The following is a 14,789-nucleotide window of genomic DNA, read 5'->3' as shown; positions in this document are numbered from 1 at the left end:
TCCATACATATCATATCTATATGTTTTTAGAATCAGGAACGGACAAGGAATAAGATGAAATTGTTTTTAAATCGATTTCGGAAATTTTATTTTAATAATAATGTTTATATTTTTAATTTTCAGAGCTTGTTTTTAATCCGAATATAACATATTTATATGTTTTTGGAATCAGAAAATGACGAAGAATAAGATGAACGTAATTTTGGATCGTTTTATATAAAAAAAATTAATTACAATTTTCTGATTTTTAACACTTTCGCGACGGGACACTGATAAATCAGTACCAGCGCTGACATGCCCATGGACGGGACGCGCATTTTTCAGTACCAGCCATAGAGGGTACACGACTCGTGATTGCTTCCCGGTTTTTGAAGCTTGCAAATAAATTGAGTTGTTTCCCTTGATACACTTGGCGTCCCCTTCTGCCATTTGCAAATCCGCCTGATTTGTGTGCGTTTTTGAGGAAAAAAAATGAATCAAAGGCGAGCCTTGTCTCGGGAGGAGATTCTCCGGATGTTGGACCTAGAGGATCCCGTAGAGCATGATTCGGACGTATCGTTTTCGCCTCACGAAAGCGATACAAGCAGTGAAAGTGAGGAAGAAACAGTCCCGTTGTTGCTAGTACGAGTCGGCAAACTACACGTGTAGGCGGTGATACTGCTAGACGAACATGTATCTCGGAATCGTGCAGGAGCTATGGGGGCGTGGCAGCACTGATAACAATGGATGGCTGGAGCCTTCAAATCCTTTTGGAATTGTTCATAGGTGTACAGTTGGTACTTTGTTGTGAAAATGTGACTTATATTCAATATGGATTACCTAGACATCATTTGGTGAGTGTTACAGTTTTGTTTCATTTGAGTCAGGATGCTGTGAGTGAATGCGTGATTTGCTTGTTTTTTTCTTTGTACTGTCTCCTTATTTCTGTGTACAATGTTAACAATATTTCAGCTAATTCATAGGTTTTACGCCTTGTTTGGTTATAACATTATTTATAATACTTTCTGTTAAAAAATAACTTTCAAAAAAAGCAGTAGAAAATAAAACACACACAAAAAAACGTTAAAAAACACAAATTATCCCCCTTTCACCCCCCTTTGCTAAAACAAATCGCGTGACAAACTTATAAATAGCACGACTGAACTGGGCATCCATTTTTGAATTAGTACACAAAATTTGGTGGTGATTGGACTTAATTCAAGCTTGCTAGACAGATTTCTTTACAGTTACTGATTTTTGGGAAGTTTCTTGGTGGCAAGCTTGGGCAGGCAGGACGTAAACGCCGTGGCAGTGCTAGTCACAATAGTGTTAATGACCAAAGTCATAAATAACTTTTTGAGCCTCCAAGCTGAAATGCAATACCAAAGTCCGGCCTTCGTCAAAGATTGCTTGGCCAAAATTTCCATCAATTTGATTGAAAAATGAGGGTGTGACAGTGCCGCCTCAACTTACAAAATGCCGGATATGACGTCATCAAAGACATTTATCGAAAAAATGATAAAAACGTCTGGGGATATCATTCTTTCTTTCTTTGGTGTTTAACGTCGTTTTCAACCACGAAGGTTATATCGCGACGGGGAAAGGGGGGAGATGGGATAGAGCCACTTGTCAATTGTTTCTTGTTCACAAAAGCACTAATGAAAAATTTGCTCCAGGGGTTTGCAATGTAGTACCTTACTGGGAGAACGCAAGTTTCCAGTACAAAGGACTTATAGATTTCTTACATACTGCTTGACTAAAATCTTTACAAAAATTGACTATATTCTATACAAGAAACACTTAACAAGGGTAAAAGGAGAAACAGAATCGGTTAGTCGCCTCTTACTACATGCTGGGGAGCATCGGGTAAATTCTTCCCCCTAACCCGCGGGGGGTTGGGGATATCATACCCAGGAACTCTCATGAAAAATGTCATAAAGATCGGTCCAGTAGTTTACTCTGAATCGCTCTACACACACACATACACACACACACACAGACACCACGACCCTCGTCTCGATTCCCCCTCTATGTTAAAACATTTAGTTAAAACTTGACTAAATGCAATGACAGATCGATACATACAAATATTTCTCTTCAATGGAAGTTCTTAATTCTTTTTCAAATCAACCAGAGAATTTTCATGCAAGTTGGTCCACCAAAATGGTGGGAGGGGCCTGATTTGCACCATATATTGCCATTATTTTGCTTTCAGTCCGAGTCGTAAACATTAAAAAAAGAAACAATCAGTCCAGCAAAATTAAGTCTTGCTCTCTTCTATTATTTGTGACGTTCAAACGAGGCTAATTAAAATACAGCTTACATCTGCAGCTGTCAATTGATTACATGATTCTGTGTACACCAGCATTACTTGATTCAGGAACATAAGAGACAGGAATTAAGTACAACGTAATACATTTCATAGTTGACCAGAAAACTGTGCATTCCAGGGTTTGCTACCCTAAAGAAATTGGAAGCAGGCAAGCATTCAAAATCCTGGTTTCTTTTTTAGCAGCATTAACAAAGCTAGTATATATATATATCACAATCTAAAGCGATTACATCAACACTTAACAAACAAAATTAATTGGCGAGACTTGACGGTTCAACCAGTGAGAAGGTTGCAATGCACGCCACGACCCAGGACGCAGGCACCACACGCATCCTCTGAGCTTCAACTCTTGGAACGTTGCTGCCTCCGTCATGAACGATGAATATTCCGCAGTCAACAAGGCTACTCCCTTGTTTAGCATGGTACGGCACTGTCACTTCATATTCATCCAAGTTGGTCAGACGGGGTTCGCGGGTCAAGAAGTGAGCTCCGCCCAATCGTAGCAGTTCCGTCAACTCCTGCTTGCTGGGCGGCATGCGAGTGAAAGAGCCATGCAGGTAAACTTGACAGCCATCAAACAGTGGTGGAAGCTGAAAACAAAGGAAAACGGAAATGCTATGGAGAGATAACCAAATCTCATGAAAAGACAAGAAACTGGTAAACTGTGGACAACAGCATCACTGGTATAAACTTACCTTCCATTCTGTTAACTGATTACTGACTAATTGACGGGCATAGAGAGAAAATGTAAGGCTTGTTTCTTTAAGCTCCCTTCCCTGCCCAATGGTAGAACCTCTGAATCAAACAGCCCTTTCCTGAAAAGTGTATTTCTTTCGAATACATCACCTCAATTTAACTAATAGGAGTTACCTTACTTACGAGTGCTGGACTGAGAAGCGTCCTATGTTACAAGTACTAGACTGTAAACAAGGTCGCTAACTCTAGATTTCCGTCAGTATACCATTTAGGGGAGTAGTCTCCCCTTGTCGGTAGTACCTCTCTGCGCATGTGCCAATGCCCATAATCCCCAGTTTCAATTTCTTGCTACGGGGAGCTAGACGTGTATTTAGACCTTTCCCGTCTAAGAAGACTTCCTTCACAGGAACTTCAACATTCACCTTCAATCACGGTTTGGGCTTTCCTTTTTTAAGGGTGATTACTACGCCCGTATACATTCATCACATTGAACAACGTAACGAACCGTGAAAATGAAAGTGAAACGAATGTAACAAAGTTACTGAGTTAGTCATAAGTAGAAGGTACTTCTATGATACCTTGTTGAGACACAGAGCCTAACAGGCTCCGTTACTCGTCTTTTAAAACTAGTGAACATGCAATTGAGCGACAATTATTCTTCACTCAGTCGTTACGAATGTCAAACAGATATTTACAGCGGTTGGCCGGTTCCACTGGCGCAATAGAACTCCGCGAACGATAACTCACCTTGCCGCTTTCAATAGCAGGTCACCCTACATATCAATGTAGGAATACAAACAAGACCTTCAACTTTGCAATTACCCGGACGTTTTTTTGCGTTTTAACAGCATTTATATCGACTACAGCGAGGTTTGCCATGTGCGTTATCCCAACCGGAAGCGCGAGCAATTGAGGTGAGTATTCTTAGAAATAGTCATTTTACTTGTAAAAAATACATGTTTCCTTGAAATTGACAGTCCAAAGGAAAAGGGAAAGTGTCTATTACTAACAGGTATCCGACTAGAGGAGCCCTACATTTCAGGTTCCATTGTTAATACGCATACCTGTAGTCTGCGATTGATGCGGGCTTCATGGGCAGCGTGTGAGTTGGGGTGGGTGCTGCTCCCTGGAATTTCAAACGGCTCTTCTGACACTTTCTCACCGTACTCCAGGCAGATAGTGATCCCTGAAGGAAAGACGATGCATGTGACGAAAACCTTTCAATATTATGACAGTACAGTTTCAAAGAAGAGCAAAAAACAAACCTTCACAAATTGCTTACAATTACATGTTTTTGCCAGTAAGCTTTTTATAAAGCTTGTCCTTTGCGTTATGTACTTTCCGTGAGCATGCACGAAGTATTCCAATAGGATATCTAATCAGATATTAGATTTTCTGTGCCCACTACTGTTGCATTCTGTCCTTTGGACATTGTTTAAACGACTGTCCGAACAAGCTTTTGTTCAATTAGTTTCACAGCTCAATTTACAAAGAGATACATGTCACCACCCTCTTCCCCTTTTTTCCATGGTCTAAATACTCCTTGGTAGTATCGTTTTCCCCAAAGTCATGTGAGTTGTACGATTTTCAAGGAAGTCTGCAGTAAACCTTTTACTTCAGTAATCAACCCTCTGGAACCCTTTGCAAAACCACTTACAGTCCACACTGACAATCCATTTCCCTCCGAGGACAGCTTGAAGATACTTGGTGGTGCGAGGACACTGGCCGTCTGCATTAACGCTGCTGATCACATGGGTAACTGTGACATGAAAAGGTGCACATTTGATTTTTTCAGTCTGCTTTCGGGTGTCCTTCACAAGTCTTTTGAGTGAATTCTAAACGAAAAAGAAGAGATGCAGTGAAAAGTGTGCTGACCCCAGACAACAACAAAAATAAAAATAACACCCCTTGTTTAAATGTCAACTGACTAGCTGTTATGATAAACAAAACAAAAGAAACTCTCGAATCAAGCAAATAGGAAACTAAGGTGCCAGACTTCTGCATTTTGGCTGAGCAAAAAGTAGCTACGTACCATGTTATCCAGGTCTCATGTTATCAATAGAAATGAAAAGCTACTGACAACCATCAGTTGGCCAGCAGATTGATGACAGCCCTCATAGAATTTTTCTGTTTCCTTTATTGAATTAAACATCCAAAACATTACTTTCATTGTTTTTTTTGGGGGAGGGGGGGTATTTCGACCACACTACTGGCTCAGTGGCGAAGGATAAAAACAAAATGCTGACCTTCAGCAGTGTACTCCTCCACAACTCTGGCATGCAGCTTGGTGGCACACTTCTGGAGCAGGCCACGCTGGTCTCTGCTTAAGGCAGTGCCCAGCAAACACAAAGGCAGGAACTCCTCTGCATCCTCAGGCTACACGCAGCAGTACATAGACAGGACAGAATTAGGCATGTGATCATGACATTGAGAAAAAAAAATCAAAACTATTCCACACACATACATCCAGAACATGTTTGAAAAATATGACGCAAAATGATTCAATCTTTGGATTTCTTCTTCTTCTTCTGCGTTCGTGGGCTGAAACTCCCATGTACACTCGTGTTTTTTGCACGAGTGGAATTTTACGTGTATGACCGTTTTTTACCCCGCCATTTAGGCAGCCATACGCCGTTTTCGGAGGAAGCATGCTGGGTATTTTCGTGTTTCTATAACCCACCGAACTCTGACATGGATTACAGGATCTTTTTCGTGCGCACTTGGTCTTGTGCTTGCGTGTACACACGGGGGTGTTAGGACACCGAGGAGAGTCTGCGCAGAAAGTTGACTGAGAAATAAATCTCTCGCCAAACGTGGGGACGAACTCACGCTGACAGCGGCCAACTGGATACAAATCCAGCGCGCTACCGACTGAGCTACATCCCCGCCCATCTTTGGATCTCAAGAATGATTTCTGGTGTACTGAAAATCTGCCAGGGCCACAAACAAAATTCCCAAGAACACTCAAAGTTAACGATGCAGAAGAATTTCCACGACAAAATGTATCTATGAAACAGGATTTGAACAAGAAAAATGCGAACACAAGCAAATTACAAACTTTGTTGTTTTAACAGAGGAAATCGCCCAAGGATTAGCAAATGCACAGAATAAACACGACTCAAACTCTCTGATGAATACGTCATCGGCAAATAATGAAGCAGCATTAGGAAGAAAATCAAGTACTGTACAGATTTATAGTGGTACCTGCTATGGAAGGACACGATTGGGGCAAGCTTTGCAGGTGGCATTTTATGACAGGTTCATTTTGGTCAAGACAATAGACAAAGGGACGAAAGAAGGTGCACTTTATTTGGAGGTGTCCCCACATCGAAATACCACTTTATATGTTATTTTACAAACCTCTGGTAAGTTAGAGATGTGCTGTCGATGCAATGCAGGCTGTTGGAGGGCATCCTTCATTTCCGCTATTTTGGCCAACTCCATCGCAGTTTTGCCATGAACATTTCTGTGAAGACATTTAGACAAACAATCCAAAAGTGAGTGAAAACTGAAATCAAGACAGACTTCATCTAAAAGTGTTTCATTTGGGTTTTTTTCAGTATACAGTGGACTTTGTATATCTATTTATATATCCCGGTCTTTGGGGTAAAACAAAATCTGACTAAGATTAGGTATAACCAACCGTTTATTCAAATTCTTCATGCATTGATTATTTTTAATCTGCACTCTAAAACAATCTTTTTGAAGTTGCCATTCATTCAAATAAAGAGGAATTGTGTCCGCTGTATATTTTTTCAGATTTTTTTTTAAAAAGGGAGGTAGTGCACCACGAAAACAGTGTTCGTTCAAAACAGGGGACACACCTTTTTCTAAAAAAAAAAAATACGTACACTTCATCAAAGAAAGTTGTAAAGAAAGTTTCACACAATGATTCCTGATCAGGAAAACTGTTTAGTGCACCAAATTTCTTTCAACGTGTCTAGTTATCTCGATTTATAATGTTGAAAATTGCTGAAAGTCATTGAAACAGACTATAGTTTTTGAAAAAGACTTAGAGGGCGGGGATGTAGCTCAGTCGGTAGCGCGCTGGATTTGTATTCAGTTGGCCGCTGTCAGCGTGAGTTCGTCCCCACGTTCGGTGAGAGATTTATTTCTCAGAGTCAACTTTGTGTGCAGACTCTCCTCGGTGTCCGAACACCCCCGTGTGTACACGCAAGCACACGACCAAGTGCGCACGAAAAAATCCTGTAATCCATGTCAGAGTTCGGTGGGTTATAGAAACACGAAAATACCCAGCATGCTTCCTCCGAAAACGGCGTATGGCTGCCTAAATGGCAGGGTAAAAAACGGTCATACACGTAAAATTCCACTCGTGCAAAAAACACGAGTGTACGTGGGAGTTTCAGCCCACGAACGCAGAAGAAGAAGAAGAAAAAAAGACTTAGTAGTAGTAGTAGTAAAATTGATATTAAAAGTCCTACGGTTTTTTGCCATTAAGGACTTGAGTGTTTGTCCGCTCTTTATGAATAATAATAATAATAATAATGCAAACTTTTATAGCGCTATTCTAGAAAAATGTCTACTCTTAGCGCTTTACAATACATACATCGACCAAGCATACTATACACGCACAGGCAAAGAAACCGACCAAACATAACCAACAAACTATACATGCACAAACAAAGAAAACGACCAAACATACAATACACGCACAGGCAAAGATAACGACCAAACATAAGCAAACATACTATGACCAAACATAACCAACATACTATACGCGCGCAGGCAAAGAGAACAATCAGCACATGTAATAATTACTGACAACTAATAATGCAGGCATACAGTGACAGTCCAATACACAGCCTGAGCACAAGAACCACAGTAGGCTTCTATATAAGAACGTGTCAACAGTACTATTTACACACACACAAACAGTGCTGACACAAATCACTTGCGCTGAAAGAGGTGTGTTTTGAGATTTGTCTTGAATGTAGTGAGAGAATCTGTGTGTCTGAGAGGCAGAGGTAATCTATTCCAGGTCACAGGGGCCTGATAGGCGAAGGACCTCTCGCCACATGTCTTTGTTTGCACTGTGGGGAGTCGGAAGAGTCGAGTGTCGGCGGCGGAGCGAAGCTGACGAGAGGGGGTGTAGAGATTGAGGAGTTCTGACAAGTATTCTGGGGCAGAACCAGAAACGACGGCAAAAGAAAGAGAGGAGAGTTTGTATTCGATCCTTTTAGTGATAGGCAGCCAGTGTAGAGAGTGAAGAAGGGGTGTGGCGTGTTCATACTTGGAAGATTTGAAGACCAGGCGGGCAGCGTTATTTTGGATCCTTTGAAGTCTATCTAAAAGGTACTTAGGGAGACCGGCCAGAAGAGAATTGCAATAATCTATCTTTGAGAGGACTAAAGAACACACTAACGTTTTGGTTGCATCAGTGGTGAGGTAGTGACGGACTAAACTAATCTTGCGCAGCAACTTTGTCACATCAAGCCGTCAAATCAAGTCTCAACATCACAAATATAAAGGGTTAAATCTGTCAAACAAAATTACAACTGGTAGGCATAACCAGCAGCCAATTTCATTTCCAGGATTTTGAGATTCTTATGAATAAAATACGGGAAATGTCCAATGATTAGGATCCCTGCATGCAGCATACCCACCTAGCTGTGACAGACGCACCATAAGCTATCAGCAGACGCACACACTCTAGCCGGTTGTTGGTGACAGCATCATGTAGCGGCGTGTCGTTTTCCATGCCAGGTGTGTTGACCAAGGCGCCGTGTTGCAGCAACACTTCCGTCACACCTGCATTGCCGTGATTCACTGCTTCGTGCTGCAAAGTGCAAGGTAAATAGTGAAAAACTTTGTGACAGTTTGCCGTAAACTGTTTGATGATAATGCAACAAGCAACATAAAAATAAATCAAGAAGATGAAGCAACATGAAAAAAATCAACTGAGACAAATTTCTATTAGTTTTACAGATTGCTTCTCTACAGTCACTGTACACAATTTCAGACTGGCCGAGGCTTTTGACATAATCTACAGTTGAAAAATAAAAAGTCTTACCAATACCATTACAGAACAAGTCATGTGAGCACATTCTAGGGACCTTGTCCTGAGATGACGGGACCAACCATTTCTGTGGTATTTGAGCACATTTTACATTCTCCTAAAACAAGCAGATAAAGTATAACTCAGATAACACTAACATGAGAGCAAGATAAAGAAAAAGAAGAAGACGTCATGTAATTTAAATTATGTCTCACCAAAGGAGTCCACCCAGCATTATCTCTGACATTTGGATTGTCTCCCTTGCTCATCAACTCCTTCACTGCAGACAAGTCACCCTACAAAAAGGATCAGATGTTCAGGGTAAGGTAAAACAAAAACAAACAAGCAAAATACACAAACAAACAAAACAGCTTTGAGGCAACTTTAATTTCTCCAATTTCTGGAGCCTTAAACGCTTGTAGTCATGGTATTAAGTCAACTGTGACTGTGAACATTTTAACCTTCACCGCGTTTCCTGGGTCGTCCATGACCCAGAGCTTCACAAAAGTGTCTGTATCTCTGAAAGTATTGAGTTTTTGATTGTAACTTCATGTCATGCTCAAACACCATAAAACCAGTTTCTGACGGATAATCTTTGTAAACAAACAAATAAACAATGACATAATTTAAACTGGAGAGTCTGGATGATCGTGGGCCACTCATATGGAATTAAAAAGGATATTACTATGTTTATCCCTATTCAGATGGTGCAGGTCATGTACGACCCATATTTTTTTTTACATTGAATCCTTTTTCTAAAGTATGGGCCGTACATGACCCACATCATCCGGACTGCATAGTCCAAAGCAGGATATGCTGAAGGTTAAATGTATTGACTATTCTATAATCATTTTCAGAAGTAAATAATTTGACAATATTCATACTTGGCATCAAAATTCAGTTCAATTTTTAATACAGCTGTATTTTTTAGCCCAGTTAATAATTCACCTTGATAGCAGCCACATGAAGTGGAGTCTCTCCCTTGGCATTGCGCTTCATTCGCACGCCATTACTGCCACTGCCAGTCTCCATAGATCTTCTGTTGGTCCTTTTTACTGCACTGCTGTTGGACACAGGCGAGGGCCTGGTGCCCTGGGCCGGTGAGGGTGTGGAAGGGAAAAACTTGCGTTCACTTTTAGAAGCTGACTTAACTGAGCGAGGTGTTCTGGAGTTGGGAGTCTCAGGCGCTGATTTGCGTCTCAGGGAAGTTTTTGGAGTGCTTCGGGGTGTTCTTCTTGGGGTAGAATTTGAGCAACTGTACGGTGTACTCACTGGGGAACTGGTGGGAGTCTCACAGGCTGCTGGGTGAGACGATGATACGCTCCCTCGTTGGCTTCTGCTGCGACTACCACTGGACAATGGCGATGAAGACGTTTGGTCCAGCATTCCTTTTGCATCTACTTGCTTCTTTCGTCTTCCCCTTCTCTGAGGTGTATCATGAACCTGCTGCATAGGTGAAGCAGTTGTCATTTTCTCATCTGCGTAGCAAACTTCTTTTGCGGCAGCAAGTTTCTCATTGATGAAGGTTTTGGACAGTGTGCTGTCCTCAAAGTTGCTTTCATGCGTGTTCTCATTCTGTTTGGTTTGAGGGCCACTTTGGAGTCGCTTGCTCCGCACTCTTGTCTGTGGCGTAAGCTTTTTCTGAAAGTGAAACGGACTAGCTGTGCTTCTGACAGGTGTTTGCTTGAATGATTCTTCATCTGTGTCACATGAGTTGGTCCCACTGCAGAGCTGTGTCAGAGTTGCCTCATTTGCTTCTTTACGGCCCTTTCTGTGAGCCACCTTGTGCGAAAGACGCTTACCAGCACTCCTACCTGGTGAAGGGGATGTTGCCTTAGAGCCTTCTTCAGCTTTTCTAGGGCTTTCCAGGGATGTTGCTGTGCCATGTGGAGACTCTCTGTGTCTTTCTGGAGTTAAATCATGGTCGTTCAAGGAGCTGACAATATCTTGTGGCCCTGAAACAGTTTGTGCATGTGTAGCTGTAGTGTAAGTCGCTCATATTTTTCAGATTCAATCACCTGTAAGTGTAATAAGTTTATGCTGCACTATATGTGTTATAAATGTTAACAATTCTAATTAACCCACCATTCTCATAAAAACACTTTTCTTAACCCCCCCCCCCCCCACCCCAAACTTAATAAACAAACTTACCTGTATCTCTAAATTCTGAGCCTGAATCTGCCTTGAGCAAGCGCTCCAGCTCTACAGATAAGGAGACAATGTTTGAGAGTTGTCTGTTCACCTGTGCATCCTTTGCGTGTGCAGGTGTGCCACACACTGGACAACGTGCTCCCAGCCTCTCTTCTACACACTGCCTGAAATGCCACAAAAGTTAGTTTGCTGTGGAGTGATGTCGGGTGTACTCTATCACAATACAGTGGAACCCCCCTTTTAATACACACTAATTTAAGACTTCCTCCTTTCAAGATGTTTTGTTTATATTCATAGCCTCTGTAAATTTACCTCCATCTTGAGACTCCCTGTTGCTGCCCTACATGCCAACCGGCATAACAGACAGTAAGTAATTAAGTAAGACTCCCTCCCTTTAAAGACTTGATTTTCCCCAGATTTTTGAAGGTTGTAAAAGGGGGTTCCACTGTAATCTACTGTCACTCTTTAAACCCCTGCTAATTGTTTGTTTGATTCTGAGATGCAAACTTTGGAAAACCTTCCCCATTGAGGCATTCCCATGCAGTCCTGAATCACTGTCCACAAGCCTGTCAAAGTGAATAATCACTAAAATGACAAATCAATATAAGAGCAATCATGTCAAAGGAAATTATGTCAAGCACACTCACGCATACTGTACACACACACTTGTAAGAAAAGGGAAATCCCACCACGTATGGCCGAACATACTTTATACTGATTACTCACTTGCAAAAGAAGTGTTCGCAGTTGCCTAGCGTGCATACATTCTTCGTTAACTGGGAACTGAAAAAAAGAATTACTGTTATTGATGCGTACTGTATTGTTCGTTGTACATTTGTACTGAAGAAGACAGAATCAAAAAACAAGAAAGGTAAGTAAGTTGGTGGAACGTTTGTTATTGACAAAAAACGTTACATTCACAAATATATCGACCGAACGGTCTTTTAAGTGCACAGACAAACAATTAGTTACGACTACTTATCTTGATCGAAGTTTCTACCGCGCCTGCTACGAAGCCGCAAGCGAATGAATGATTATATATGATGAGATGAGTGACATAGACAGGGAATGACATCAGTGTGGAAATTTTTTTTCGTAGGTAAATAGAACATGAGAGAGAAAGAGAGAGAGAGAGTATGTACGCGCGTGGTTGTATGTGACTTGTGAAGAAAAAATAGAGAGCTAAGGTATACACCTAATGTATATACAATTACTGAGGTAAGGTGTCTAAACCTGGAATTGAAATTATAAATGATTATCTTCAATCCAGACACCAGTAGGGTGGATGGGAAAACCGGGGAACACTGGTGGAAAAAAAACATCAGTTAGACGCAGAACAAAGGGGAGAAAGTGTGAGATTAAAAATAGGGTACTGTTACTGTACCGCTCTGCCTCAACAAATTAGCTCTGAAATAAGGGGGGTATAAACAAAAAAATGAGTTAAAAACTAAATTTTCACACGGGAGGAATCAGCTGCCACTTCCAATACCAAATCGGGCTAGAACAAAAAATTGAATGTTTCTGATTCCCCATTTTCTGATTTCTATTTTTCCTCCCAACCCCTACAGAACTTGTTTTGCTTTCTGTAGTTTTGTGCACATAATTTACGTAGAGTTAGAACTTAGAGGTCATGTCAAATTACATTCTCGATCCCCAAAAGATCATCCAAACTTGTGGACCTCGCATGGCCATACTGACACGCCCTCGTCGCCCCTTGCCCTGACGTGACTCAGACTATAAGGATAGACTCAGACTGAGAGAGAGTTGTCCCAAATAGATACTTATTCTGGGGACACAAATAGAAACTTACATACATGAGAGAGAGAGAGAGATGCAATCAAGCTATTATGAAACAAACCACTGGCAGCAGAAGAGTAGGCGCTGTAAAGAAGCTAACGCCGCCTTAGTTGACTCAAATCCTGATATGTCAAGCGTCAAATCCATTCTGTGTCTTATCATTTGTTCCAGTGCCAAGTTGTGGTTTGAGGTGTGTCTGTGTCGTTTGCTTTCCCGCTCAAAGTTCCAGAATTTCCAGTTTATCCACTCAAAGATATTGCCAATTGCGGACGGTACGTCTAATTACCCAAATGAACCCAAATGAACCCAAATGAACCCAAATGAATCCAAATGATACCCAAATGAACCCAAATGATACCCAAATGATACCATTTATATAAAAATGAATAAGAGTGTGTGTATGTGAATGAGAGAACGTGTGTGTGTGTGTGTGTGTGTGTGTGTGTGTGTGTGTGTGTGTCGCTGTGTAAGATTGGACGTAATTTGTGGAGTTGTATTCATCAAAACGTGACAGGTATGGGTACTGATTTTTTTGGTGATCACCATTCAGTTATTTCATGTTTGCTCAATGCCCCATCCCATATGTGTCAGTGTGTGTAAGATGGCAACACAGGTCTTTCAATTGGTATCTTTGAATTGTGATCACCATTCAGTTATTTCACGTTTGCTCAGTGTCCCGTTTATCGCAAAGGATCTTCTCAGTGTTCGGTTATATGGTAATAGGAAGCACCACGGAAATCCCTATTGCCGAACTCAACACACAGTCCTTAGCGAAGCTGCCAAACGAGCCAAAAATCAACCTCCTAGGCATGTTTACATGGACATGAACAACTGGAAAATTCATTTGATGCTCCTTCGAATGCCAAGCAGATAAGAAACAAAAAACACAACGAGAAAGCGGCGAACAGAGAAAACAGACCAAATGGACAAAATGTTGCAGACGAGGTATTAGAAACGATCGCGATGTTGAACACGCAAAATTCTGTGCAGCAGATCATTCATTGCAAGGGTAAAATACCGTCTTTAATTGTTTACAACAAGCAACAGATGGAAGACTTGAAAGCAAACTGTGTGGGTGAAAATGGAAGTGTGATTGGCTTCGACAGAACATTTAATGTTGGGCCCTGTTTCATCACCCCGACTACATACAAGAACAAAGCGGTATGGCACAGTGAAAGCAATGAGCATCCACTGATGCTTGGACCAACATTCCTGCACTGGGACGGCGAATTTGAAACGTACCACACTTTCATCAGCCACTTGAAAAGAGAACTGCAGTCAGAAGACATTGTGGTTGGAAGTGATGCCGAGAAAGCGCTGACAAAAGCCCTTCAGTTGGAGTTCCCATCTGCAACTCATCTCCTTTGCACAATCCACATGAAGGACAACATCACCCGATACTTGTCAGAAAAGGTCGGTTGCAGTATGAGAGATAGAACTGAAATCATTTCTTTCATTTTTGGAGAGGCTGGCATAGCTTGGGCTGATGACTCTGCCACTTCTGAGTTCCGTGAAGATCGGCTGGACGACTACTTCATTAAGTACCCTACATTTCAGCGGTACTACCAAAAACACATCGCCGATAAACTGAAAAGACACGTCCAGCTGCCCCTTCAGAAAGGTGTCATTGACACACTTTGAACCAACAACAACGCCGAGTCGATCAATCACAGAATCAAGCAGGAGATTGATTGGAAGCCGCAGAAACTGCTTGCCCTCATCCAATGTCTTGACGACATCTCAGATGCCCATTTCATGGACCTACGGAAATCCCTGTATGGACGTGGCAACTTTGTCCTCTGTGAAGAATTCCGGAAG

General features: G+C 41.6%; 1 protein-coding gene across 1 annotated transcript; it reads right to left on the bottom strand.

Moving 5' to 3' along the window:
- Positions 1-302: 302 nt before the first annotated feature.
- LOC138981692 (BRCA1-associated RING domain protein 1-like) lies at positions 303-13,176 on the bottom strand. The gene is made up of 11 exons (XM_070354711.1): positions 13,033-13,176; positions 11,901-11,957; positions 11,175-11,338; positions 9,972-10,978; positions 9,239-9,319; positions 8,632-8,804; positions 6,368-6,473; positions 5,254-5,383; positions 4,665-4,766; positions 4,072-4,193; positions 303-2,901 (listed from the first exon to the last, which is right to left on the bottom strand). Exons 1-11 carry the CDS (start codon positions 13,131-13,133, stop codon positions 2,563-2,565), a joined length of 2,382 nt encoding a protein of 793 aa, XP_070210812.1. The 5' UTR covers positions 13,134-13,176; the 3' UTR covers positions 303-2,562.
- Between the last annotated feature and the right edge of the window lie 1,613 nt (positions 13,177-14,789).

This window comes from Littorina saxatilis, linkage group LG12 (assembly GCF_037325665.1).
Source record: "Littorina saxatilis isolate snail1 linkage group LG12, US_GU_Lsax_2.0, whole genome shotgun sequence".
Taxonomy (NCBI): Eukaryota; Metazoa; Mollusca; class Gastropoda; order Littorinimorpha; family Littorinidae; genus Littorina; species Littorina saxatilis.
This window is presented reverse-complemented; position numbering and strand designations above follow the sequence as displayed.